Genomic DNA, 26,579 nt, shown 5'->3' with positions numbered 1-26,579 from the left:
GCACTTCTTTAAAGTCTGCATTTGTGAACAACTAACAGAAAATACATGGTAGAATCAAGGGTGGAATCCAGTTCTTCAAAATCATCCTTAACCAGATCACCCTGTGCACCAGTCTCTTTTTACGAACATTACTTTGTACTCCCTGTGCAGCCAAGTAGTAGCAGGGGATGAGGCATACACTTTATCAGTGGTTTCACAGGCACTTGCCAGCAGAAGAGAAAACTTATTGCAAGCTTTAGGGAGAATGCAGTTTGTAAACAAGTTTTGGTGCTTGTTTTGGGGGAACTGGTACAAAACTCAGAGTTGACAGTTCTGGTCTGACTTCTCTAATCTATTCAAGACTCAGTTCACAGTGGCTTACTCCTCCTGATGTGGCTAGAAGATCATCCTTATTTCCTCTCATTTCCATCCAGTCACAGCTTAACTGTTTCGACAATTAAACTACCTTTTGAACATAAAACCCCAAATAACCCTTGTAATATTTAAATCCAGCATTTCTTATCCTACCTACAGCAGACTTAGGGAATAGCATATTGATTCCTTTAGGCAACTGCTTTCCCACCCAAAGAATGACTAAGAAAATCATGCATCCATATGCAAATTCTGAGGAGCTACCAAAAAAACTTGCAGAAGTCCAAAATTCATAAAATTTTAAAGCTACTCTTTAGCCTGTCTTGAGAAAGGTTCACTCATGTCAAATTCAGCATCTCCTACAGTTTTTTCTGCCTGGCAAACTGCTCCTATCTTGGATTTCTGCAGCCGATTATTCTTAAGCACAGAATCCAGCATTTGTTGAATTGTACCCTATTTTTCTGCATAGAATGTGCTATTTGTCAAAGTAATTTTAAATTCTTGTCCTATCTTCCAAAGTGCTTGGGGGCAGCAGGCTTTGGTATCATTTGCAAATGCAATTCTTTCTATTCATCACTGAACAGTACTGAAAGCACATGTTCTTCCACTGTAAGCAGCTCATGGTCGTCATCCATTCTCTGAGTTTGTAAGAACCTTGTCTTAGACATACCATATGTTCAGAGCATTGCTGCCAATAGAGGAGGATTACAAACGCTCTTCCCTTTTGATACTTTTTTACTCCTAAATTCCCATTTTGCCCTTCTTGTAAAGGAGAGCACATGGATGGAATTATAGTTTCACACAATTTTATTTCTTTTCCTCCTTACACAGGCCAAAACACAGTCATCACCCTGAACTCATACCTTCTTAATAATTTATGCATTTTAAATATCTGCAGAGAGACCTGACTTCACTGCAATTTATCCCTTGCCAAAATTGCAACCGTTCTTTGCAGCAATAATTTATGGGATTTATATACAAAGGCACACAAGCCCATTATCCTTTAGATTTTTTGTTCTGGAGACCATCCCAATTTTACTGTAAAGTAAGATTTCTAATCATTATTACTGGAAAGCCACATATATATTAGAATAAAAGGTTCGGTTACTATTAAGGATGTAATAGACATAGGAAATTTGGGACTGCTGGTAAGATCATGAGCAGTGTTGTTCCCCACTTAACATCTATTTAACTGGAAGAGGATTTTGAAGGAAGGGTATACACCATTAAAGAGTTAAAACTATCTCACATGTACAGGCTGAAGATGTTCAAATGCCCATTTGAAGCAACAAACTTGTGAAGACCTGCCTCAGATACAGATAAAAACCTGACACTTACATTAAGAACGGAAAGATAAATTTGACTTGAAAACACATCAGGGCATGGATCAGGGTGGGAAGCATTATGGTTTCCATCTTTCTCCCTGACTGACAGTATTTATGGAATGTGGTCTGACCAGCATACAAGTATATGACGTACAAAAGCACTTACTCTCTGGCCACTTCAGCTCAAAGAAGCTTTGCAACACACTTTAAAATTCTTCACATCTCAGAGGATTCTGCTGCTTTCTGAAAATGTGCCTAACTTGAACTTCACATGTGGTCCTCATTTAAATGCAAATTAACCAATTAGCAATTTAAAGTATGCTAGCAGTTAATTTGTATTTGAGATACTTGGTCTTGAAATGTGTTAAGGCCTGACCAATAACTCCCTTTTTTTCACAGTTCCAAAAATGCATGCTTTATCTTAAATTCACCTGGCAATTGAGTATTTTTATGGTTACCACATGTACAGATATTTTGCATATTCAAAGCTTGGCCTGGCAAACTAATAACGTGCCCTTTAGGCATAGGGAAGATAAAAGCCAAATTTGTTCTAAATTTCATGAAATCTAGTTAAACTGTGGTTATCAGTCTTCTGGGTGCCAAAATGTCATCACCTCTTCTTTGTTGGCTTTTTGTATTGAGGGTATAGGTATAAATATTGTTGTGAAATCCCAACTGCAAAGCAGTCAGGTGTTTTGAAACTAGAGTTTCACTCACAATACTGTGGTAAACTAATCGATATTGGATATAATTATTTTTGAATATTTGATTTTATCTGATAAAAACTATTTGAATGTCAAAGGTCATACCTTCATTCAGATAGAATCTTATTTTTAAGATGAAACTTGCATTCAGGTATAATTCCATGAACCCATAACTAAAGAAAAACATAAATTTAGGAATTTTGATAATTACAGAATATATTCATACAGGAGTAATTATTACAATTTGAGGGACAAGAATTTAAAAAGAATCTAAATTCTAAATTTAAAAAAAACCCCTTAAAATTTATGGAAAATTCCTGTGCATGTACTAAGGTACATCAAATATGTGACACATTAAACTACTCTGAAATGTGAATATTGTCAGTAATTTAAACTTCTGAGAAAAGTAAGCCATGCTTGGCAATTAGCATCAGCACTGAAATGACAGTGGGCATCATAATACTGGTCATCTGTGCTGCTCTCCCACTAACGTGCAAATGTAGAGAAGACCGATCAAACGAGTCCATGACTTACTCTGTGTCAAAAATGTACAGTGGAATGATATATAGCCATATCAAGTTTTCTATCAGCACTTCGTTTAATTAACTGAAGGAACACATTTGTCTTTACTTGCTCTCTGATCTTATAGAGAGATAAGGTGTCATTTCCCTGCAGTCATATTTGAAATCTGTAAGAGAAGGAGCCCTAAGCTAAACACGTGCTGAAGGGAACAGGTGCAGGCCATAGAACGTATTGGAGGAGATTCTGTCTTAGCATCCCTCTACACTTGCTGTACTTCTGTGCTTATGCTGATCTGACTGTGGTCACATGGAAAACCAGCACACTGATGCCTCCATGTTTGTCCCTAGCCAGAAAACCATTTTAATCAGTCACCAGAATAGCCTGTGCTAACAGAAACCCACTTATGGGAAAGTGCTCTAGACTCATTTTCTTCATCATTCTAAATATCTAAACCAGATGACATTCCCATTTTTCTGGCTAAAATAGATGAAACTAGAAATCTCTTGCTGAGGAAAATTTATTTTTTTGGTTTGACTGATTTGAATGTCATGCTACTGTCTTTTCATGTGAAGAAAAAGGTTAAAATAAATAATTTGCTGTTCCTTGTTATTTTTTTTCCCAACTAAATTTTAGGGGAAATTCTTAGAAAATAAATCAGATTCTGGTCTTCACTGGAATATAAACATAAGCTGCACACTTCCCAGTAAACCACCACTGGCTTTGATTTTCAGTTCTGCATACCAGGTAAAGCAGCCTCATGCAGCACTCAAAAGTAGCATGGAAGTACCATGATGCTAACTTTAGCCCTCCTGAGGGATTAATGTGAATGCTTAATCACATTAATCCACATTTAGCTCATTTATGTTTAATGATGTGCTTTCCATGCATACATATACAAATATTAATTTTGGATTGAAAGATAATCGTTCAACATGATAACAATTAAACAGCTGTAACCTGTCTTGTGTTAAGTAATGGAGCTGCAGGCAAGCTTTATAAACAGATGGTCTTACCCACCCATGCTTAATGTTAAAGACTTTTTAAAAAGAGGTGTTGACAATTCTGAACAAGAAGGCATAGTTTTAATGCAAATTGGCAAATTTGCAATTTAGATTATGCTAAAACAAATTTAGTCTATAGAAAAAATTAAGCTGCATTGTAAAAGTGAGTTGTTACACAGCACATCGATACAGCAGCTTCCCCACCAACATAATTATTTACTAATTTCATTCAGCTAACAGAGTTTAATGGAAAAGCAGCTGGAAAAGTATTCATATTTATGGGCTTCCTATGACAGTTACCTAATATACTCATGGTATATGACAGTAATATCACAAAAAATGATAGACTTTCTGAAATAGTATCTGTTCCAATCTCACAAAACAACTACTCAGACAGGAGAGGGTCACTGAACTCATTGCAAGCCAGGACAGAAAGGAAAAAAACCCCATACTTTAGCACAACTGTGTTATGAAAACTTAATTACAGAGCAAATTTTCATCCAGGCTATCACCTGGGCACCAGCTGTGCATCTGTGGTCTTGTATCCCATCGAGATGCAGGTTGAGCTTCAAAAAATAATATATGGATGTTCACCTCAGACTCGTGAATGTCACTTCCAGACCAAATAAACAATTGACAGGTGATTTTCCACAGCTCTGCAGTGAACTGTTGATTTAACTTGTTCTCATGGGGTTAAAGGAAATTGTATAACATTACATTAAAACATTTTAGCAGAGCCTGTTGTGACAGAACAAGGGGTAATAAACTAAAAGAGGGTAGATTCAAGACTTACGGAAGAAGTTTTGTTCAGTGAGGGTAGTGAAACACCGGAACAAGTTGCCCAGAGAGGTGGTGAATGCCCTGGAAATATTCAAGGCCAGGCTGGATGAGGCTCTGAGCAACCAAATCTAGCTGAAGATGTTGCTGCTTACTGCAGTGGGGGTTGACCTCTAAAGGTCCCTTCCAACCCAAACTATTCCATGATCCTATGATTTTACGACTACAGTTCACCAGAGGGAAGAGACAGTAAGCAACTTAGGTGCCTTAAGTTGTTTAGTATTTGAAACATACACTGCCTATGTTTAGTTCAAACCTCTAAGATCCTGAACGCTAGCACCAAGTTTTGAGTTTTGCTAATTCCTATTAGATTCATTCATCAAAATGCTGAGCATGTACTTATCTGCTGAATATCTTTGATATAAATATGTGGAAGTATGCATTCACAGCAAAGGCAGTGGCTCACAAGTGTGCTGACATCAGGTGTGCTATTGAAGTGGCACTACCCTGTGCCAAAGACCCATAACAGAACAGTGGATATCAGCAATACACATCAGGTTTACTGCATTAGTCAAAACAATCCTGTCCACCTTACTATACACATTGCTTCAAAAAAATAGACTTCCCCCCTCCCCACTTTATTTAGTCTACTCTCTATCAAATATCAAGGTATATAAAACATATATGTATATAATTTCTCCAATCCAGTCTTGTCATCTTCAGCCTTAGGGAAACCCCGATGTTTAACCCAGATAAGCAGATGTCTAAATTTTTTCTGAACAAAAAAAAGCAAACCTTTGCAATCACCTACAATTTTTCTTCCCAACAACCTGAAGTATTGAAGTAAAAAAACCACCGACAATGAAATAGGTATCCGGCAGTTTAGAATAATTAGAATTTCCTCTGACTAAATTCCATTCAAATATTTTGAAGTATATGTAAAAATCAGCATAACTCAAGAAGCAATCTTGATGATATTAGAGAGAAATAAAACTAAGGACTACCTTGCTTTAATTAAGGAGACAGGTTTGGTTTGTTCCTTCATTCTATGTTTTAACACATGTCAACTTACAATACAAACAGTGGGCTAACTGAAAATGAGACTGGACAGATAGTTAGCATTTAAAAATACATCAAAATTGTTAGCTGGGGTGCAAAACATTTTTTACCATTTTGAATGGTATTCATGCTTCACAAAAATACCAAAAACTCTTTGATCAAATGAGCTATGGATTCAGATGATTCAGTATATATTCCAGTTAGGGCCTCTGTGAGTAGTGTAGACACATCTGCCCCATTTTGTACATCCAGCCAAAGGTCTGGAAGGCTATTCCTTTCCCAAAAAGTGAGTAAAGTGAATTGCCCTTAAGGTTTACAATTTCTTTGGAGCATTCCTTTCCCAAAGAAGATGTTAATTTTGGCTGTTGCACTTCATATAGCTTCCAGCTAATAGCTGCAACAAAGAAACACATCTGCATTTCTAAAATACTTCACAGTACCGCAGCTAAATGGTTAAGGACTTTTAGAAATAAGAAGGGTGCAATTGTTTATTTTCAGACATATAAAGGGAGAGTGAGTAGGAGTCGTTCATACACATAACACGAATTATGCAAATATTCTGCTACTAAGTAGAGAGTTGTAAGTAGCATAAAATGCCTGGGTTACAAATGGAAGGTGACAATAAAAAACTGGTTTGAATAGAGATATATTCTGAAGTCCCTTGTGTTTTGAAATTTATTGCTCAGAAAGAGCTACTACCTACTGTAGGGTAGATGAGAGAAAAGAAATTGACTCTTCATCTGCCAAGCTAAGGAGGCAGCAATTTTCCCCCCACTAAATTGAAATACTGTTGAAAATGAGCAGTAAAACGACATGACTTCTCTGTAACGTGGGACTCCTGAAGAAAACAGCTCTAAAAAACTAAATTTAACAGCAGCCTAAAGCCTGTGCCTCGTTACTTGCCTTGGAGGCTGTAAGGGCAATATAAACAAATCGAACTATCTTTACAGCAGCAGCCACAAAGTAAACACCCATTTAAAGAATAAACAGGTGGGAAGACAGCCCTGCCTGCCCAGTGCTAAGGAAAAACTTGTTTGTGCCTAATATGTTGGAAAAATTGTTCAAGAGCAGTTCATCCGTATATAACTACAACCCTTGAAATGCTGCCAAGGTCAGTGAGACCAACAGCAGAGTGATCTGCTGAGTAATTGCTCGTTGTCAAGTTAAAGCAGTCAAGGGAAAGGCTTTATCCTACTTCTAAATATTTACTTTCTTTTATTGTTCAGAAAGCAGTTCTCTCCCCACCCCTCTACTCTCTTTGTCAGCATGTTTTCTGGAAGCTCCTCAAAAACGTTAACCCTATAGATTCTCCCTAGGATTCTGTAGATGCACCTTGATTACCTTTCCCTTGTATGTTTGAACAATTTCATTAGTAAATAACAAAAACCCAAAACCAACCAACCAACCAAATTTAAAAAATCAATTGTGATTGCTATAAAAACTAATTCTTGAGTCAATCTTACTACTTTCACACCTGACTTCCTTCTAAAAAAGAAAACCTTGCCTCATCTTCCCGGTGCAATGATGTGGGTATTAATTAATACAGCTGCAACAGGCTCTTATTTTCCTTGCCTTCAAAGCTCTTAGCACTGCTTCTTGCAACCACCAAGTACAGCATCACCACCTGCCCCCCAGTCAGGGCTGTAAACTATCCGGGAACACAGCCTGGGTTTTCTGTTTTCTAGATACTCATGTCTCAGTTATGCCAACACATTCAGAGTTAGAGCCCTTCCAAAACTTCCATGAAAGTTAAAATTCTCCAGCCTCTTTTTAGCTTGTGGCAAAAGCAAATCATGCTACATTCACATCCATCAGCTCCACTGCAGTTAGACTTACTGTCCTATATTGTTGCTTCAGCTACATCACCTCTTTTAACCATCTCTCTTCCATCTATCCAAACAGAACTATGTGGGGTTTTTTTGCTTATTGGACTTTTTTTTTATTTTTTGGATTACTCATGATTTCCTCAGCACTCAGTGTTATGCTTGCCTTTGTCTGACCTGTGGCTACCTCTTTCATTGCTAATTCGATCCACCTCAAAGTGTTTAGACATGATGCTTCTTGTACTTGGGAGATGTGCCCCATAAATACTTCAGTCATGTTGTCACTCCTTTCACAGCCTTTAAAGAGCTTCATGCAATGCTCTCCACTCACCAAAGTGCAAACTAGTCATCTCTTACATGCAGACCATTGCCAGTTCCTTTGCCTGTGCTTCCTACCTGTTGTCATGCAGAAGTTTCTCTGTGTGGTTATGCTGAGATAAAAATTGTTTGGATAGGACTCTACTCCACTGTTACAGACATGCAGCACCTTGCACAAAGGGAAATTAGTGTGGAAGGGAATTTCTTAGCACTACAGCTCCACTTTTTCTTAGCCCTCCTATTTACACGCATAATTTCTCATGCTAGCTCACTGTCAAAGCCTGTGCAGTGGAGAAGGATATCCTGCTGTATATGGGACATATGGACTGGGTAAGAAAAGCTCCACTGAGAAAGGTATAGTAACTTCCAAAGGTTTTCAGGCACTAGAACTAGCTTGGTTACAGAAACACAGAAGCTGTAATAAGGATGGCTTCTTCTCAATCAGTTGCATTAAACTACTGTTACATTATTAACATGTAAGAAATTTGACAGCATTCTACAATAGAACATTATGTTGACAAGAAGATAATTTTGGGCAGTTAGATCACATTTATTACATGGTGGAAGTGACATTTTTATGTAGGCAAGTCACTTTTTAGAGCTTCTTCTCCTTAAAAGAGAAAAAAAGAAAGAAAAACAATAGGAAGCTTCATTTGCAAAAGACATAAAGCTATCACATAAAAATAGAAAAGCACAAATCAAATAGTATATTTACAGTTCAAACCAAAGTAACCTCCTCCTGAGTGAAAGGCAGTTAAAGGGAAAAGACTGAAAAGGAAATTCTTCTACCTTCTTTTCATGGCAAACTAGGTATGAGGAACTGATGAGCCATTATATAACCATTTCCTTTCTTAAAACATCAACGCTTTTCCACAGACTGACACATGCAAATATTCTGTTTGAAGAAACATCCTTCAAAGCAATACACTTCTTATTCAGCTGTGGCCAGCAGCGCTGGCTGTTTGAATTTTGCAGCCAAGACAGGGTAAAGCATAGGCAGCCTACCAATGGTACAGTGCTCTCCGTTCCATCCCTGGCTACATTCACACTTGCCGTCCTTACAGGTGCCGTGCTCGGCGCAGCGGGGGTGGCAGGCCCGCTGGTTGCAGGCTGCGCCCGTCCAGCCTTCCTCGCAGCGACACGTGCCGCCCATGCACACGCCGTGCGTGCCACAGTCCACCGAACAGATTTCTGCATTTCAGACGAGACGGGGGCAGAGAAGGAGGCAGGAAGCACAGGGGAGAGAGAGGGAATGCTTTAATTAGAAGCACTACATTTTAATTCGACATGTGAAGAATAAGAAAGGCAAAATCTTTGAAAGTTAAATCAAAGGAATTTACTGTGAAAGACATTTCCATGTAAGATTCAAAAGAGCAGAAAGCACCGAGCTTTATCTCTTTGCTAATGCTCTTTTAGTCGGCAGACTTTGGTGATGTTTAAGTGTCCACAGCTCTTTCGCTAGCTCGCAGTAATTTTCAAGCAGGTTTTTTGTGCTCGCATATTTCTTAAGAGTAACTCTTTGTATCTTAGATTATATGGCACTTAGACCTACCAGAACTTACACGGTACTCATAGTGACTAAGTGTAACACATACCTAGATCATTGTCTGTTTTGAGTCAAAATCTAATATGACGACGTTCCTTTTAGCAAGGTTTCCCTTCCATACTCTTCTCACTGTTTTCTTTCAAAGTTAAAATGTGCCATTTCTGACACATTTTTTCATTATAAAGAATCAGCCTTAGTGAGACAAATTAGCACTATGCTGACACACTGACACATCTGTAAAGTGTAAAAGATCATTCTCTTTTACTTTCAGTAAATTTGTATCAGTGACAGCTGATTTCAATATTGAAACAGTCTGGTTTCAATAATACTTTGTTAAAAAAATAAAACAACATACAGCAATTTAACTTGTCATTTACATATAGTAACAGGATCTTGTATCTGATAGAATAATTGAAAAATATGTTAACAGCCAAAGGTAGTCAGAGGCCAAACAACGCATATTAAGTCCCAGCTAATACAAGATGATAATTTACACTGCCAGATTTTGCATTTACAGTTTTGGTTCATTTAGTCAGACTCCAGCAAACTTTACTTCTGCTAAGCAGAAAACAGAAAAACAAAGAGATACAATACAGCCTGAGGGACTTGTTTAGTTCCTTAGCATACAGCTGGCTGTGGCCATGTATTGGTTCATAGAAGTGCTATATTTAGTTTCTGTTTTTGTGTGAAAAACAGCAAGTAGTTTAGTAATAAAAGATCAAAATTATTTTTAACAGCAAAAGAAACTTGCATTCAGTGCAAGAAAGGTTTCCAGTTTCCCGATCAACAGTGTTTTTCTTCCCTGCTGTCTCAAAGTGCTGTGGAACATTAAACACAGCGTCAAGGAGCTGTGACATTTCCCGTAAGAAACAACCCAAAACCTTTATGGAGAAAGACAGCTGTAATTTCCCCTCCCTTCCCCCCCACCAACTATATAGCATTTTATATCTACTTTGAATTAGATTTTTGATTAAAAGATGCAAGATGGTTTGATTAACTTCAGAGTCACAAAACGTCACTGCAGCTCCGAGAAAGAAAGGTTTATTTCTCTTCAATCTAATCAATTTTTCATTAGGGTGAAGGTGTTTATCAGCTTTTAGCACACTAGCTTTGAGCAAGGTGCGTCAATCTTTGTAATGAATTTATTAATTAGAGTTAATTTAATTGAAGTGGAATTGAAGGGCTAATTAACGGACAAACTGCTGATGAAGATAGAGGAAAGCTCTGCTGATTTCAAACCTATAAAACTCTCTGATGGAAATAACTCATTCTTTTCTTCATCCAGCAGCTTAACAACATGTTTATGGGTAAGATTTACTTTTTTAGTGCACTCTTCTGAAGGTCATGTTGCACAGCTTCAGCAAATAATCTGTGCACATTTTTACAAAGCTCCTTTGTGAGTCTGACACACTTGAGATATTTGAGATCAGAAACATTTTATGTTATTTTAATGACAAATCATTCCATGAAACATAAGTAAAAGGTGGAGCATAACCGGTCATCAAAAAAAGCGTAGAGGACAATGTGTCAGTAAACAGGGGATCCATGTTTTGCCTGAGAACTAGACAGGGTCTAACATAAATAGGCATTTTTAGTGTTAGAAATGGTCAGAAAAGATTTTTTCTTCTAAACAAATTTCACAGGAGACAACATTTTCTTCTCTTTGTCACTTTTTCTTGCATGTTTGGAACTCTATCACTCTCGTATGCATAAGCCATTATGGAGAATCACAGATCCTGGTCAGGAAGTACATTTGTTTTAAAAAGACGGTTCCTCATGAAAATGTTATATTTATTCATAAGCTGGCATAAACCCAGCTAGCCCATGTGTTCAGTTTTCATTAACAAAACGTCTGAGTTCTTAGATGAACTGCTTTAGACAAATACACGTCTCACAGTTAAACAGGATTTCTTTTTTGATATGTGGCTACCAAACAATATTCTAAAAACTCATATTTGTCAAAAAGCTGCTGTCATACTTTATAAATATTTAGATTCTGGTCTTTCTGATAGTACCTCTAGTTTTCTTCTTTTGTTTCTAAGCTCAGACTATGGTTTTAATAAGTTCAGTTCCATATTTCATGAAATTCCTCTGCTTCTTCACTCCTATCAACTCCTTCTACCCTGGCAGCCTGCACCCTGCCTCAAAAGCTGTTTAAGATTCATTCTTGCATTCCCTTTGCCTTCAAACTTGAATGCTATCTGTTTTTCAAGAAAAATACCTCAGATTAGCTGGAGAGATTCTTAAAATGTGATCATCCCTGGTTTCACTAGTGTAGTTTTAAGTTTCTAAATAGATGTATTAGAAAAACATCCACATATCACGCAAAGAACATTCAGAACTTGCATGTGAAATACCTGAAGTTACCCGATGAAGGCAGCTAAAAGACACAAACAAATGTATTGATTTTCAAATCCTTCAAACTCATCAATTGTTTTGAACCTTTGAATCAATTTACAGTTCATGCTGAAGTCAACTCAAAGACATCAATCAGCTCAGCAGGTCACGTCCTAACACAATAATGCCATTAAAATGCTGCTATTCAAGACATCAACATTTTATAAAATGCCAGTGGTTTTAACTCTTACCATTGGAGCAATCTGGGCCTGTCCAGTTGGGGTCGCAGGTGCAGCTACCACTCTCTTGAAGGTAGGTGCCATGACCAGAGCACTGGTCAGAGCACATTGTCTTCAGGATTTCACAGTTGTTGCCACCCCAGCCCGGGTTGCAGTGGCACTCGCCGTGGATGCACACACCGTGGCTGGAGCAGGCTGGATCCAAGCAATCCGCTGCAGGGAGACGAGAAAGATCAGCTTAAACCTGTCAATCCTAACAACAGTCATCAACCTATAGTGATGAGTCATCAACCCAAAAGTGCTAACAGCATATTTGGGCTTAATTCACATTTCAAGACCTTATGAAATAGGCAGCACTGCACTCATCTTGAAAGTAAACATTAGTAAGATGAAGCTGAGAAGTCCACGTTCCTTTCATTGCAATGAATGAGGAAAAGACAGAGTGGACTAAGATATTTTGTGCCTCCCTTCTCTGGCTACAATGTAAATCACTCTTTGTCATCACTTCTTGCATAGCTGCAATTTTCCTTTTAAAAACACCTCCCTTTCACATCACTTTCTGATACTGTGAAATTTGTGCATGCACATAACTGACACCTAGACAACCACAGATTACCACTGAGTTAATGGAGAATCTTTCAAAGTTTGGTTATTTTTCTGAATTACAGCAAGATTGGCTTTGGGTCTTGGGCAACCAATCTTGACTCTGCCTAATCATAGTGTAACAAGTGCTGCATTCTCTGCATCACTATTCCCTGGTGTAACTGATCCAATCCACTGCTGTATAGTTTTGACAGCTATACAGGACCCTCAGCTTGTTCTAGAAATGAACGAGTGACATACTGTCTATCTGTCTTAATTCACTTGTGCTTTAGATGATGAGATTTAATTTAGCAATTTGACTCAATAAAATGTTACACTTGTAGGGTCAATGGTCTGAAAATTTAATTCCAGAGACTTAATTGCATTACTTTGTATGTGGAGATCAATAAAATCAATTTGATTGAGGAAGAAAATAGCAGTTTTTACTCCCTAAAAAAATAGAATGGAAAATGAACCACATTTTGCAGTACACCAGAATGAATATTATTATGCACATCTCTGGAATAAAAGAATGATGCATCATTTTTCCCTCTGATGCATTGGAATCAGCATTTTCCACAATCTGGTCTGTGGAAAAGACGACTAACAAATGTAGTAAATTAATGATTTGCTCTGTACTGGGGAAATTCAGTAAGAATTCCTACATATGTGTTTTATGTGCTTTCTTTTTAGCTGACTTCAGCCAGACAAAACCCAAGTATGCTGGCAACCAAAAACATTACATGCACATTACTTTGAATTTTCCAACTGCTTACTTGAGAATACATAGAGTACAATAATTCTATAGAATTCAGTGATACTAGTGATTCCAAAACTTGATTTGTAGTATTCTAAAATGATTTTTGAAGAGACAGGGTTAGTGCATAAGATCTAGAAAAATTCACAGAGCTGGATGTGCCAGCTGTTAACCCGACCAACAACAGCTGGTGCTGGAGTAAGTATTTATGCATTTACCTTCTTCACAGTTTTCTCCTTTGTACCCAGAGTTGCAGGCACAAGAGCCCATGATGCAAATGCCCCGTCCCCCACACTGGGGATCGATGCACTGACTCGTAGGCACGTCACACTCGGTGCCCTTCCAGCCACTGTAACACAGGCAGCGTCCTTTGGAGTACTGCCCATTGCCACTGCACAGCACCGGGCAGGCTGCTGTGAGACAGAACACAGCACAACAATCAAAATAAAGATCTTCACCAAAGCTTTATAAAGAAGAACATCCAAGATGTTGCTTTTCTGATGTATTTGTCTTCAAGTTTGCTTAAACTGACTTGAGAAAAGCATTGGGATGATTTACCTCTTGAACAATCGGGGCCCAGAAACCCAGGAAAACAGTGGCAGGATCCAGAAACACATTCACCATTACCATGGCAATTTCGGGGGCATTCCACCACAGACTCTAAAAGGAAAAAGAGAAGGATAATTCACAGGTGCCCACTGCATGAAGTACCTATCATTTGAACCACTACTAACTGATAGCGTGTTCTCGCTCTGAGAAGTGTTTACATTTGTTTTGTTTGAAGAGCATGAATAGCTGTGATTTTCTACTGCTGATGTCCCCAGTATCTTAGGACATTATATTCCAACAAAAAAGGCTAAAATTATAAGGGTAAAACTATATGAGCTCCATACTTTAGCCCTGTGCCATTTAATAAATACTTCAAAACAGTGTCCTTTCAAGCACTGTTTCACTAGAAGGTACATCCCTTATGCCTTAGACTAAGAAATTAAAACCCTTATGCCTTAGATGAAGAAATTAAAATATATACTCTGTGTTTTATTCTGAGCAGCAAGAGAAACACTATAAATTGAAAGCCTGGAAAAAAATAAAGTCAGGTCATTTAACTATGGAAACCTATCCATGTATTCCTAAAAAACCTGACCCGAAGCTAGTGTTTGGTAAGAGCTTTAAAGATTATGCTTACCTATAATTATGGTATTAAAAGACACCTGCTCTGCATTTTTCCCATCATTATAAAAGGCCAGGTGCCAGATGCCAGAATCCAAATACTGGATAAAACCTGCCTCGTGGAGACTGACAGACCTCGCCTGCCGTCCTGCTCGCTCTGACTCCAGCAGGTTGCGTTGCTCCCTTGCAATCAGCCGGCTGCCATCCAGGAGCTCCACAAAGTCATACTGCAACGAAGAACAGATGGGAGCTTGATGAGTCATGGGGTGACCATGGCACCACCCTGACAGTATGCTTATATTTAGACCAAGAGTTTCCTTTTGGAGCAGGGAAGCAGGAGCTGAAACCAATCCTTGCTTGCTTCTTTGCTCCTTGCTAAGCATTCAAACAAAACTACCAGCTAGTTCTCATGCTTAGAATGACTTTTCCAGTGGAAAGTGGCCAATGAACTCATTGCATACACTGGGGGAAGAAAACAGCAGGTTGAAATGAGTCTGCAGTCATGACTGGCACCTGAATTACAGGTGGGAGCTAGCTTTCAAACTGTGTTATATACATATGGGCTAATAAAAATAATATCCAATACCAATAATCTACTTTTCTTCATTTAGTTTCAAATGAAGGATTAACTGCTCAATCCCCCTTTTGTAGTCTGGAATTCTGGAGGAAGGAGAGCAAGAGCTTTACTTCCCATCACAGAAGCTCAAAACAGGAGATGGAAAGTAGAAAACATTGCAACTATCAAAAATGACAAACTGACCAAACCCCATGGTACCTCAGGTCAATGGACAGCACATATTGTATTTTTAACAACTATCATAGGGCTTGGGAAAATGTAGCATCATCTCAGCTGATAAAACAACCAAACTCACAACATGAGATTTTATGCATGCTATGCATGTTTATGCACCTTAACTAGGGTTAATGGCATCTGGAGGGCTAAAACTGCTCCAGGCCCTGCACTGATTTCACATTATCTGGAGTCTGTTCTCATGGCTTGAAAACTGTCCTCTGCATGTTGAACATGTATAGATCAACATGTATAGAGCAAAATTAAACAGGTAGGAAAATTGAAGAGCATTCTTGCTTGTTGTAGAGAGTCTCTGCTTTTCCTGCTAAGACTGTTCAGAGCTTCACTTTTACTGTGACACGTTTATCGTATGAACTGTAATACATAAACCTTCAATATTCCCACATGCTGAAGACTTCTCTCAAATGAAATTACATCCAGGGCCTACTAAAGTAAAGGCCAGCATGTGAAACCACTGATTCACCTGAGCTGGGATAAGAACAGTTCCCAGGACCAGAGAATCAGTGGTTTTACACCCTGACTTGTGACCTTCAGAAACTGCTCCTGGGACAAAAGAAAACATGATAGCCTTTGTCCTGGAGCAATGGTTTAAGTACTTATGTTCTCTTCTTGAAATTGCAGGCCAAAAATTCACTGATATTGTAAGGCTGCTCCTCCCTGGTAATCAGAATCATCTCGCCACCAGCCAGGATGTGAAGGAAATGCACTGTTAATATGACTCTATCAACACCCGAGACACTTTTCCAGCTACGTCTGAACGAGCAGAATAGAACATAATGTGATGGGGCTGCACAGACGCCGGTGCCTCGGCAGCTTTGTATGTGCTGCACCACATGAAAACGAATGTGATCATTTTGGGAGAGCAATTATTCAAAACTACTCAACACTCCCATTTGTCAGAGAATTAAATATTTATCTTATTTTGTGAGAGAGAGAAAAACAATTCTAGCTTTTTTTTACTCCTGCCTCTCTGGTGGTTTTCACTAATACTTTAAAAAAGGGAAGGCTCAGGGAGCTCTCAGTTTTAACAGGTCATTTACAGACATTAATAGTGACTTTGTAATTTGTATATGGCAAGAGACCACTTTTGTAGAAGGACAATTTCAGATTAAAACTGTATTTTTGATACAGGAACAAGTGGCTACACCACTTGATTGGCCACTAATGGCTGACAAGCACGGTACAATTCACAATTTTGTATTTGTAATGTAATAAGGACATATGCTGTTATCAGAACACCATTCTAGACTACTTTTAAAAAGCCATACAGAAGGGAATTTACTGTTCGTTCTGTCCCCCAGCAAAAAACAATAATTGATCTTAACCCTTTTAAAGGCTGCTTTTTTATATTTAGGACATGGTAACAAAAACAGACTGGAAAAACAATTATCTTCATAAGCAAAACCATACCAATTTTATTTTCCTCCTATGAGGATAAATTAATTTCCTTTACATTGAGTCTAAATGTGATGATTTGCCCTACCATTCCATACAGTTTTGCTTTAAACCAAAGTCTCATTTTATGCTTAAAAGTCTCTTTAAATAAACATATTGATTCTCTGGCTGCAATGGAACTGACATTTTTAGAAAGTGTCACAAAGACTTTCAGGCTTGCATTGATTGGGTTTTGAATGGACAGCCACCGTCAATTATTTCTGGTTGATTTATTTATGATTCCCCGGAAAGAGAGAACTATGTATCTCAGATCAGTCTGTGACACACAAATAGTAGCTGTGCTTGAGACTAATTTTGGCACCTAAAGAGAATACACCAAGGCAACCAAAAATTCTGTCCTGAATATGATACATCAAACCATTTCCTACATGTTATATCCCTATTATTTTGGATTATGGGACAAAACAAGACTTATATTTTCTGCATTCTGTTACTGCTTAATGATAGAAATCTAAGCAATTGATAGGATTAGTTTATATACAATTCATCCTGTTACAAGGGTGTAAACTAAGACTTCTTGAGAACTCTCCCGAAATTATTTCTATCATACTTTTATTATGTCCCCTGCAATGATAGGATAATTGGCACCAGAGGCTGTACAGTTAGGAACAGATATTGACTACAGGTTCCTCTTACTTGCTGTCAGGTTTTAACTGGATGCAAAAAAGAGGTGGATAAACAGGCAAAGGGTACAGGAGAGAAGTGGAGAAAAAGGTGGCAAATGTGAAAGGCATGTTTTCCATTACAGTAAAAGGTGAGAGAGGAGAGAAGGCAGACATTGATGGGAATACCGAAGCTATAAGGAGGGAGCTAAAGAATGTGGTGTGTGGTTACACATGTAGGGTACCACAGGCATATGAGCAAAAATATTGGAGGAGGACAGGTGACAAGGCAACTTTACAAATGCTGGCAGAGTGCAGGAAGTAATGAGTTCTCTATTATTTAACGTGAGATCTGAAAATTCAAATACTGACGTTTGAGAAACAAGAAGCAGTTGCTCATTTGCATAAATTTTGTTATTAGCACTTGTCACTCTGTGACTAGAAGATAAGGGCAGATAGCATTCAAGAGACACAGACATGAAGTGATATGTATGAGTGAAAGCCTACTTTAAAAGCCCTCATGAAGCAACCCTAGCTTGACACATCCAGAGATGGGCTCTGAGCCAATTTTTGTCATTATGGGATGAGATCTTTGAGCTATGGTAGACAGATTATGGAAATATGAGCTCAAAAAAAAAAAAAAAAAAAAAGAAGCAGACATGCAGACATCATTAATGCATTGAATGAAACCCTCATAGTTAAACACCTCTTATGTTCTGTGCTGTTCTGGTCTCCACACCTTGAAAAGGCTGCATTAACACTGGAGAACATTCAGAAAAGGATGATCAAAGGACTGAAAAAGCTATCATAAAAAGAATGACAAAACAGACTGGAAAATATACAACTCACTGATAACACTAGATATCCGTGAATCAAGGGTGGCATGGAGTAGAAATTCATGAGAAATTCTGCCCTGCCTCTTCTAAAACGCTACCAGCAGTGTGTGAAACAAAGGCTACTGGGAGGCTGTCTCAAAACACACTGAAGAGTACAGTGTGAGATGTGTAGTTAAGCCTTGCTGCAAATGCCACAGATGCTAAAAGCTTCCATAGGTTCAAAGGTGACTATGCAAATTCACTGGAAAAAAAATCTATCAAAGGTTGTAAAATACAAAGACAGCATCTTTGACTCAGCAAAGTCCTTCAGCCTTAAAACTCTGGAGGCCAAAAGCATATTGTGGGAAGAACAGTGATGGTACTATCATGCTGCTTTATTAAATAATCTCTCCATATCTGCTCATGGCCCCTATCACAGACAGAACGCTAGACAGGCCTTTGATCAAATTCAGCGTGGATATTCATTTGTTTGTCTGCTATGTTCCTGTGACACTTGGAGCTACATGAGTGAGCTGCCTTGTCTAATGGAAGGATGCAGTGAAGCCCAACATCAGCTGTTAGTCTGTCCCTGTTACCTATGCCCAGCTTCCAGTTAGGTACTTTTGTCAGTATAAGCCATAAGAGTTAGGGGAAATAAGAAAGCAATAAATGGACTTAAGCTTGTAATCCCCTCAGTGTTCTATTTCATTAGATGTCTTTTTGCCAAAATACCTTATTTTGTTTACATAAGCTATTTCAGTTAAATATGTATTTTACCAGGACGAGTTGTGTCTGCATCGAAGTCCTGTGTTAGGACTTCGTTGGAGAAAGGCCTAAACCACTGAGGTGTATCTTACTCCATTTTTTTCTCCCCACATGAAGGAGCATGGTCGCAAATAAAACCCCAACCACTTGCTGAAACTGCATTTTTGGGAGATTACATACATGCTTTATGTCAGGCACTTAAACTGGACATCATTGGGTTCAAGGCCATATAAGCATTCTGATAAACCTGTACCCTTGGGAAGCTTTAACAGCCTTATAAGTTCACTAGGGCACTGATAAGTAAGCATGCCTAATTTTTCAATGTATCAAGTGTCAGTCAATGGTTTGTAAACAATACTCTAATTATATACCAGGCAAAAATAGGACAAGAGAACTTGACCTATATCCTGGAAACAGTATGTCCAAAATGTCACAGAAACTATAGAAGATACAGTAGCAGGACTCACATATGATTCTTTCTCTTGTATCATACTTAAACATCAATAAGAACTCAGAGTCTGTGTAACACAGATGACAGGAAACAGATTTAGTAGTCTCTGTGTTTTTGGGTAAAGGGCACTCCTATTTCAACCTTTCAACAGGATAAGGAATCAAGTAAAGATCATTTTTTTAATAGATGTACTTACTTGCATAACTTCTCATATAAATGCATAGTCCGGATCAGCTTCTTCACTTTTATTCATTCTTGCCACACATGTATTCCCCTAACTCCTGTTATTATTGTTATCATTGAGATGGCATTTGTATTCCAAGCCCCTATTTCCAATGGCTGATAACTTTCTGAATCAATTTTCTTTATGCTAGAATTTCTTGTGGTTGTTGTCAGCCTGAGGGTGGGTGTTCATACGTGAAGGTCTGAAGAAAATCCATTTAATCATTATTATGAAGATCAAATTTTTAAGTAAACATGAGTGCACTTTCTGCATTCAGTAAAGTGTTTCTACTTTAATGGAAACTAAACTACAAAATAAAGTTAATGTAACATTCCATGACTTCAGCTGCTTTGCTGACCCTTCCTCTGTGGTTTGTGACTGTTGAATAGGTGTAATAATTAGATCTATTTCTATATTGTACATATTTCAAAAGTTATGCCTTTTAAAAAATTAAAAAAACCAAAACCAAAATAATTTAAATAGTGCAGTAGCATTAAAATCAAATTTTTTTTAAAAAAAGGACTGAATTAAAAAATATGAATTTTGCAGCTATGGATTTGCTGTTATAACTGTGTATCAGATGTAATCAATCAAGCTTTGATACAATTATAACATTAGGTTGCTATACTTAGATTTGTGTTCATGGTAAATCCATACACTCAAAAATCACTAAGATGTTTCTCCAAATGGGGTAGAAGAAAATGAACTAAAATACCTATTCAGGTGGAAAAATGGATCTGAACCAGCACTTGGACAAATATTGTACTGAAAGAAATCCAGTGTTGGAGGGTCTTATATCTTTAAATAAAACATGAATACAATTGATGCTAAAATACCATCTCAGGCACTGATTCTCTGTTGCTCCTGCCAATCCAGAAGACTGTTCATTCTTTTATACTTTAACTATTCTCTAACTATGGATAAAAAGTGGTATTTTTGTTACTAGGCAGTGTGACTATATGCAATAAAAGGTGTCATTAGAAACCTTCTGAGGGGTGGAACAGAATAAATCCTCTGAGACACTTAAGAACAAAGTCTTGAGACACCAGATGCCTAGTGAAGACTGTCACTTTTACAACCCCAGTTCACTGGATCTTTGTAGACACATATTATATATTTTTACTTTTATGTATTTATTTAGTGAGACACCAAGCTGCAAATATGGCAGCATTTGCCTGTCTTGTTTGGAAATTTGGTTAATGTGCTGTTTGCAGGAACTCTCAACTATACCTTATGTGTGGCCATAAGATGCTCCATTAGTTGGCTTAGGTTCTTAAAGATATGTTCATATACCACAGAGGAATAAAAGTACCTATAAATTCTGCATGAAACAACTCCATGTCTGAAGCATCATCATTGATTAGAACAGATCATAAATAAGAATACCCTCTACCCCCATTCTAGATCCCAACAAACCGAGTATTACAAATGTTCTGGTCATCACATGAGACCAATAAAGTATAAATAGAAAAAAATAAAAATCAGCAAAATGGAAAAGAATGTAATCCTGAGAGAGAAAAAGATACAAAAGATACAAGATCATGGTTTTCAATAATGTGTCCTACTTTTAATGCAAGCAGTTCTCACCTGAGTGTGTGAAGGTGGTAAGCCTTTTCGACCATATACTCCAATCAATGCATCTTTCTGAAGGGATATATTGAATTTTAGAAATTGTGGCTGATCAATGAAGAGTTGTGATCTCCAAAAAATCCCAGGGGGCACTTCTTGTATCGCTCTTCGGCCTATATCAAGTTCTCCAGAATCTATAGTGTTGTTTTCTTGTGCAAATCCTCCTAATTTTCCTGGTGGGTTAGAATAATAATGAGATCAAAAATTAGTGTTCCTTTCTGGCTTTCAAACATCCTTCATATGTATCTTCAAATATTTAGAATCACCTCAGAAAAATGTTACCTGCCAATCTTTTTGAATAGAAGATCCCAGGAATTCAATGATTTGGAAATAAAAAGGGAAAGATACCACAAATACTTAAAAACTAAAAATGCTGTAGCATCCCTAAGGAGGAGCATTATGGAAACAGTTTAGAATCTACATTAAACTACTATTATTTTTTTGCTAGCATTTTAATAGGTGTTTCTCAGAATAAAGTCTCACATCAAGAAAAAAAAAAAAGAAGCAAAATGCAGCATGCAGTAATAGATACATAAACACAAATAGTCAAGAGAACTAATATAATCTTTTCTACATTAAATATCAGAGCATTTATTCAAGACTAACAAAAGCTACAGCTCTGGTTACCTGATTCTGGTTTTGTGTAAGCAAGCAATGCTGTATTTAAGCAGCTGGTACATGAGGGTGAGGCTTGAGTGAAGCAATATGAAGAAAAATGGAACTGTCATTACAGTCTTGGAATTTGCTGTGTTTTTACCAATTTACATTTTTTTCATCAGCTAGTCTATTATATAAATGGAACTAAATCCATCTGAATGTGGTAAGTATGTTCATGTGATGCTCACTTGTTTGCATACAAGTTTTCTGGAGAACTGACAATTCTGCCTTGTCTTTTATGTTCAAATTCTACATTATTCATCATTTGATGGAACAAACTGACACAACCTTTTTGCAAACATTTAGACTGTAAAAAAAATAGATTAAAATCTGAAATGCCAAGTGAGGTCACAGATTGATCCTCGCCACTTTTTGCGCATCCAAGATGAACCGAGACTGCTGCTGAATTAAACAGGTACAGAAGCGTCGCTGAGAGGCCTTGAGTGGGAACTTGTGCCATCATCAGAGCTGTGTCACAATGGCATTGTGGTCACTGAAAATGTCTCACAGGATTATCACATTGATCAGAGTGCTGTTGAGAAGAGACAGTGAAATATCTGATCTTGAAGAAACCATTTTTTAAACACTTTTCAGGATGAGTCTAATGCTTTTCTAAATTTGGACTTAACCTTTCATAATATTAGTGTGTTATTCTAGAAGATGGATCTGTAGTCACTATTTCAGTTTATTTAAGCATTTGTTTTTTACCTCTTTCTTCAAATTTAAGCATATTGTGTTGAATAAATTCACACACTGATGACTGGTAATCACTAAACAATAAACACTTGTTTGCTGTATTGATCTGCAGCTTCCCCTATTTCTACATTTCAAATGAAAAATAACTGCCTTGTACTACTGAAAAGATGAGCGAGACAGCTTGGGAAAGTGGCATTTATCAAACACATTAACCACCTTGCCAGGAATGCTTGTTTCTGGGGTTCAACACTTAGCAGATAATACTCTTATGGACTCCCATGTTGTTCACCGAAGAAAAGATAGTTTTACTTTGTAGCCACATGCCCCTTTAGCACCCCAACACCTCTCCCAAAACTGTCAGTAGCTGTTTGCCATGCTAAGGCTAGGGCGTTAATTATTCTCTGTTCCCTGTTGTTTCTCAATGAGCATTAAAAAAATCTTCATAGTGTCATCATTTCCTTTCCACTTTCTAAACAGTAACAGTTCTTACACACAGCTTTAAATCAAAATGTGAAATGTCATGTTCATTCACATTTACTGTGAGGGTGGTTGAAATTTCTCAAATCCAAATCAGAGTATCATGATATTACCAAGGGACATGAGAGGGGTGGTACTGAAAGTTGTTCAGCTGTCAAAGTATCCAAATCAAGGCTTCATCGATTCTCCCTTAGAGTTTTCAGTAACTAGTGTGAAAGCACAGGGCCCCTGCTCCTCACATTTCACATCTACTCGTCACACTTTCCCTTCTGCCTAACTGGTCCTTCTCTTGTGGTTTAAAATGTGTACTCTCTGGTCTGTCTGTTGTTTAATATTGATGTATGCTGATAAATGACCACTTACCATATTCTGCAGAGGACAGCATTTTAACAGTGGGTGGAATTAACCCTGTTCTCTCAAACAGTATTTAGGGACATAAGGAAGGAAAAATGGATTTGATATCCTTGTTATTTCCTGTTATTTTTGAGGCAGTGTATAACAGGTTTCAGTTTGTTAAAAAAATAAAAAAATTATCAAGGGAAAAACCCCAGTAAGTATTTATAAAATATTTAGAAAAATACCAATATATTTTATACAAGAAAGTATATTGGCTATTGAACGCAGAAGACAATGGGATGATGAGCTATCACTGCAGCATCAATATTCATTAACCATAGAGTAGCTTTTTCCTCTTCATTCAAAAAAAGTAAGAAGAGCACAGGAAGCAATAATGACTATCTAAGTACAAGAAAAAGGCAGGAGGGTAAAGGAAATGGAAGAAGAAAATGTCCTACTGGAGAAGTTTCATAGGCTTACAAAGATGACATAAGGAGTGAACTGAGCTACAACTTTTCTATGACTTGGAGCTGTGATAACTTGAAAAAATTTTCAAGATGTCAATTGCTGGCAGAGGCTTCCTCCTTCTCAGTGGTAAGGAGGTCAGATGTACCTTGTGAATGGGAAAATGGATTTTTGTGTAATGAAGCAAACACTGCACTCATCAACCATTTAAATCAAGTTTTCCATTCAAAACCTATTGATTTTGAAGCCTCTGTTAGCCAAAAGTGCACAAGCTCTTAAATGTTTTGAGAATCTTAAAGGGCAACATCGAAAAAGGTCGATAAAAAATAATCCCTTTATGTGGTTTGTATTTTAAAAGCTCTTATAATGAAATTAAGAAATTTTTTTTTCTTACTTTATATATTGGTTGGATGATTCAGACTCAACATTATATGCTAGAGGCTTCGATAAAACAAATGTACATATTAGACCTGACCTATTAAATTTCAGAGAGAAATAAAAAAAGAAAAAAAAAAATAGAAGAAAACATCAATCTCTGTACAGAAAAACCCAAGGTATTCCATAGTGAGGTCCTCATGCCACATGAAGCTCCTTGATCATGAGCTGCCTTCTAAGCACAGCTAAGAGAGAAGCTTCAAAAATATGCAAAATATTCCTGAAGTGCCTCTTCCAGAGCAAAAACTTCAGAAAAAGCAATTATGACAGGACACACAGATGTAATCTTCCATCCAAAAACTACTGAGAGCTTGCTTAAAGTCCCAAAGATTGAACCTTGGTATCAGGTCCCCCTTAAGAAACAGTATGTCCTGACTCCTTGGGCCCCTGGCTTTGTTGTGGACATTTCTTCAACACGAGGCCCCTAAGGCAGGGTGGTCCGAGCCAGCCCCAGCACCATCCTGCTACCTCTGGGAGGCCCACAACAACAACAAAATATATTATCACATATTTCAGAGTAAGCAGAGGTTCTTCTTCTCTGGATATGATGAGAGCTTTCCTATGCTCATCAAATAGCACATGTAAATTCCTGTGAGCAATTTTGGTTGACAGCAAGCTTTCCTAGTAAGATCAGCATCATTGCTCAGGATCCATAGGCCCCTTCGCATGCTAGGCAGGAGAAACCCTGGGTTCCTGTTTACCTATTTAAAATTACTACTGCTTACAAATGCTCTGTACTTGCATTATGCAGAGAGTTTTGCAGGAAAACTTAAAGGTTGGTGTATGTAAGACACAAAGGAAGGAAATGTTCCAAAGGAAGGAAAAAAAATGGTGCCCATTTCACCTACCATTGTCTCCAGCAGGAACTGTTACAGGATGTGTTGGCACAGTATCAGAATTCACTTTTCCATTCTCAAATGTATCATTTTCAGTTTGCTGCAACTGCCAGTTGAGGCCAAACAGATGCATTGCTGGTGGTAGAGGATAGAGGTTATTTGATGCTTTTAACCACAATGACAAATTGCACAAATAATGACTTCCCATGCTTTGCAGTGGAATAGCAACTCATACATTAAAAAAATTAAATTACATAAGCAAGCATTGGCAGACTAATAGTTCAGCATGGCACTAAGCAATTACTACCACTGTCCTTTAATGATACAGTGCTTTCAGTGAACACAATTGACAGAAAGCTCACCAGTCTCATTTTGAGTCTTTTACCAGTCCCAAATCAATGTTCAAAAGGATGGGCAGTATTTATGTTCTTTCCTCTTTATTTCATTTTTGATGCTTTTGAAGAGACAAATCATTTAAGTGAACTCCTAAATGACCTACTAAAATAAATGATTTTCCCAGCAGATGGATCCATCCGGATTAGCCAGAAAGGGAAAAGAAAAAATACAGGAGAGGAAGGAGGGTGCTGTGGGTGTTGCAGGGCTAACCTAAGACATGAGCACTTCATGCTGTCAACAACACCCTGCACAGCCTCCTGTTACGTGCCCACTCCCCATGCTAGTCTACAAAACGAGGCCAAGGCCATGAACAGAGCCAGAGACACTGGGACACTTTGCTCTGATAATGGTAATACATAAGCTAGGTTTCTGAATTACTTAATTCCCCACAACCACATTCATTTGAAAGGTGATACCATGCTAAAGAGTTTAGCTAAGTTAATTATGAGGCAGAGTCAACCTTCCATGGTATTAAGGGGAATTTAGGGAACCTTGATCACCAGGGATTAAGGAATGAACCCTGTGTCTAAACCTTTAGAGCAAAAATATGGAAAAAGCCCCCCACCTTAGTGCTGTACTGTGATACTCAAAACATATGCAATTTCATGCTGTCTGTGGATTATTTTCTTCTGTTCCAATGTCTCTATAATGCCACCAAAATTCATTTTAATTACTCAACTTTGTGCTTGGTGTAACATGGATTTGCTCATTCCATGACAACGCTTATCTGCAAAGCAGCTAAAATAGTCTTTCAGTGCTACTAGGGAATAAAAATACACTGGGAAAAAATACCTGTAATCATGTATTTTAACTATTAGTGCAAAATAAAAGGAAGATAATTCACTGTACTTTGTTGCTTCTGCTCCTTCTCTCTCTCTGAAGCAGATTACTGCTAGAGTCAACGTTACTAATTTATTCATTCCCTCTATGCAAATGACAAAAAATTCTTCATCCCATTTGGTTTCATCTCTGATCTTTAAATCTCTCTGTATTGACCATGGCAACCCTTACTTAAGATG

The 26,579-nt window shown here is 37.8% G+C and overlaps 1 protein-coding gene across 8 annotated transcripts in view; it reads right to left on the bottom strand.

Moving 5' to 3' along the window:
• Positions 1-26,579, bottom strand: part of TENM3 (teneurin transmembrane protein 3) — a 413,821-nt gene that overhangs the window by 70,339 nt on the left and 316,903 nt on the right. For 7 of the 8 annotated variants that reach the window (XM_082282288.1, XM_082282290.1, XM_082282291.1 and 4 more), the window contains 7 exons: positions 25,177-25,299; positions 21,221-21,435; positions 14,528-14,738; positions 13,900-14,001; positions 13,560-13,754; positions 12,015-12,215; positions 8,886-9,071 (listed from right to left, as the gene is read on the bottom strand). In XM_082282288.1, the coding sequence (XP_082138414.1) occupies positions 8,886-9,071; positions 12,015-12,215; positions 13,560-13,754; positions 13,900-14,001; positions 14,528-14,738; positions 21,221-21,435; positions 25,177-25,299 (1,233 nt within the window). The remainder of the gene's footprint in view (positions 1-8,885; positions 9,072-12,014; positions 12,216-13,559; positions 13,755-13,899; positions 14,002-14,527; positions 14,739-21,220; positions 21,436-25,176; positions 25,300-26,579) is intronic. The other variant, XM_082282293.1, reaches the window with a different exon arrangement.

The sequence above is a fragment of the Coloeus monedula genome, assembly GCF_965178545.1.
Source record: "Coloeus monedula genome assembly, chromosome: 5".
NCBI lineage: Eukaryota > Metazoa > Chordata > Aves > Passeriformes > Corvidae > Coloeus > Coloeus monedula.
This window is presented reverse-complemented; position numbering and strand designations above follow the sequence as displayed.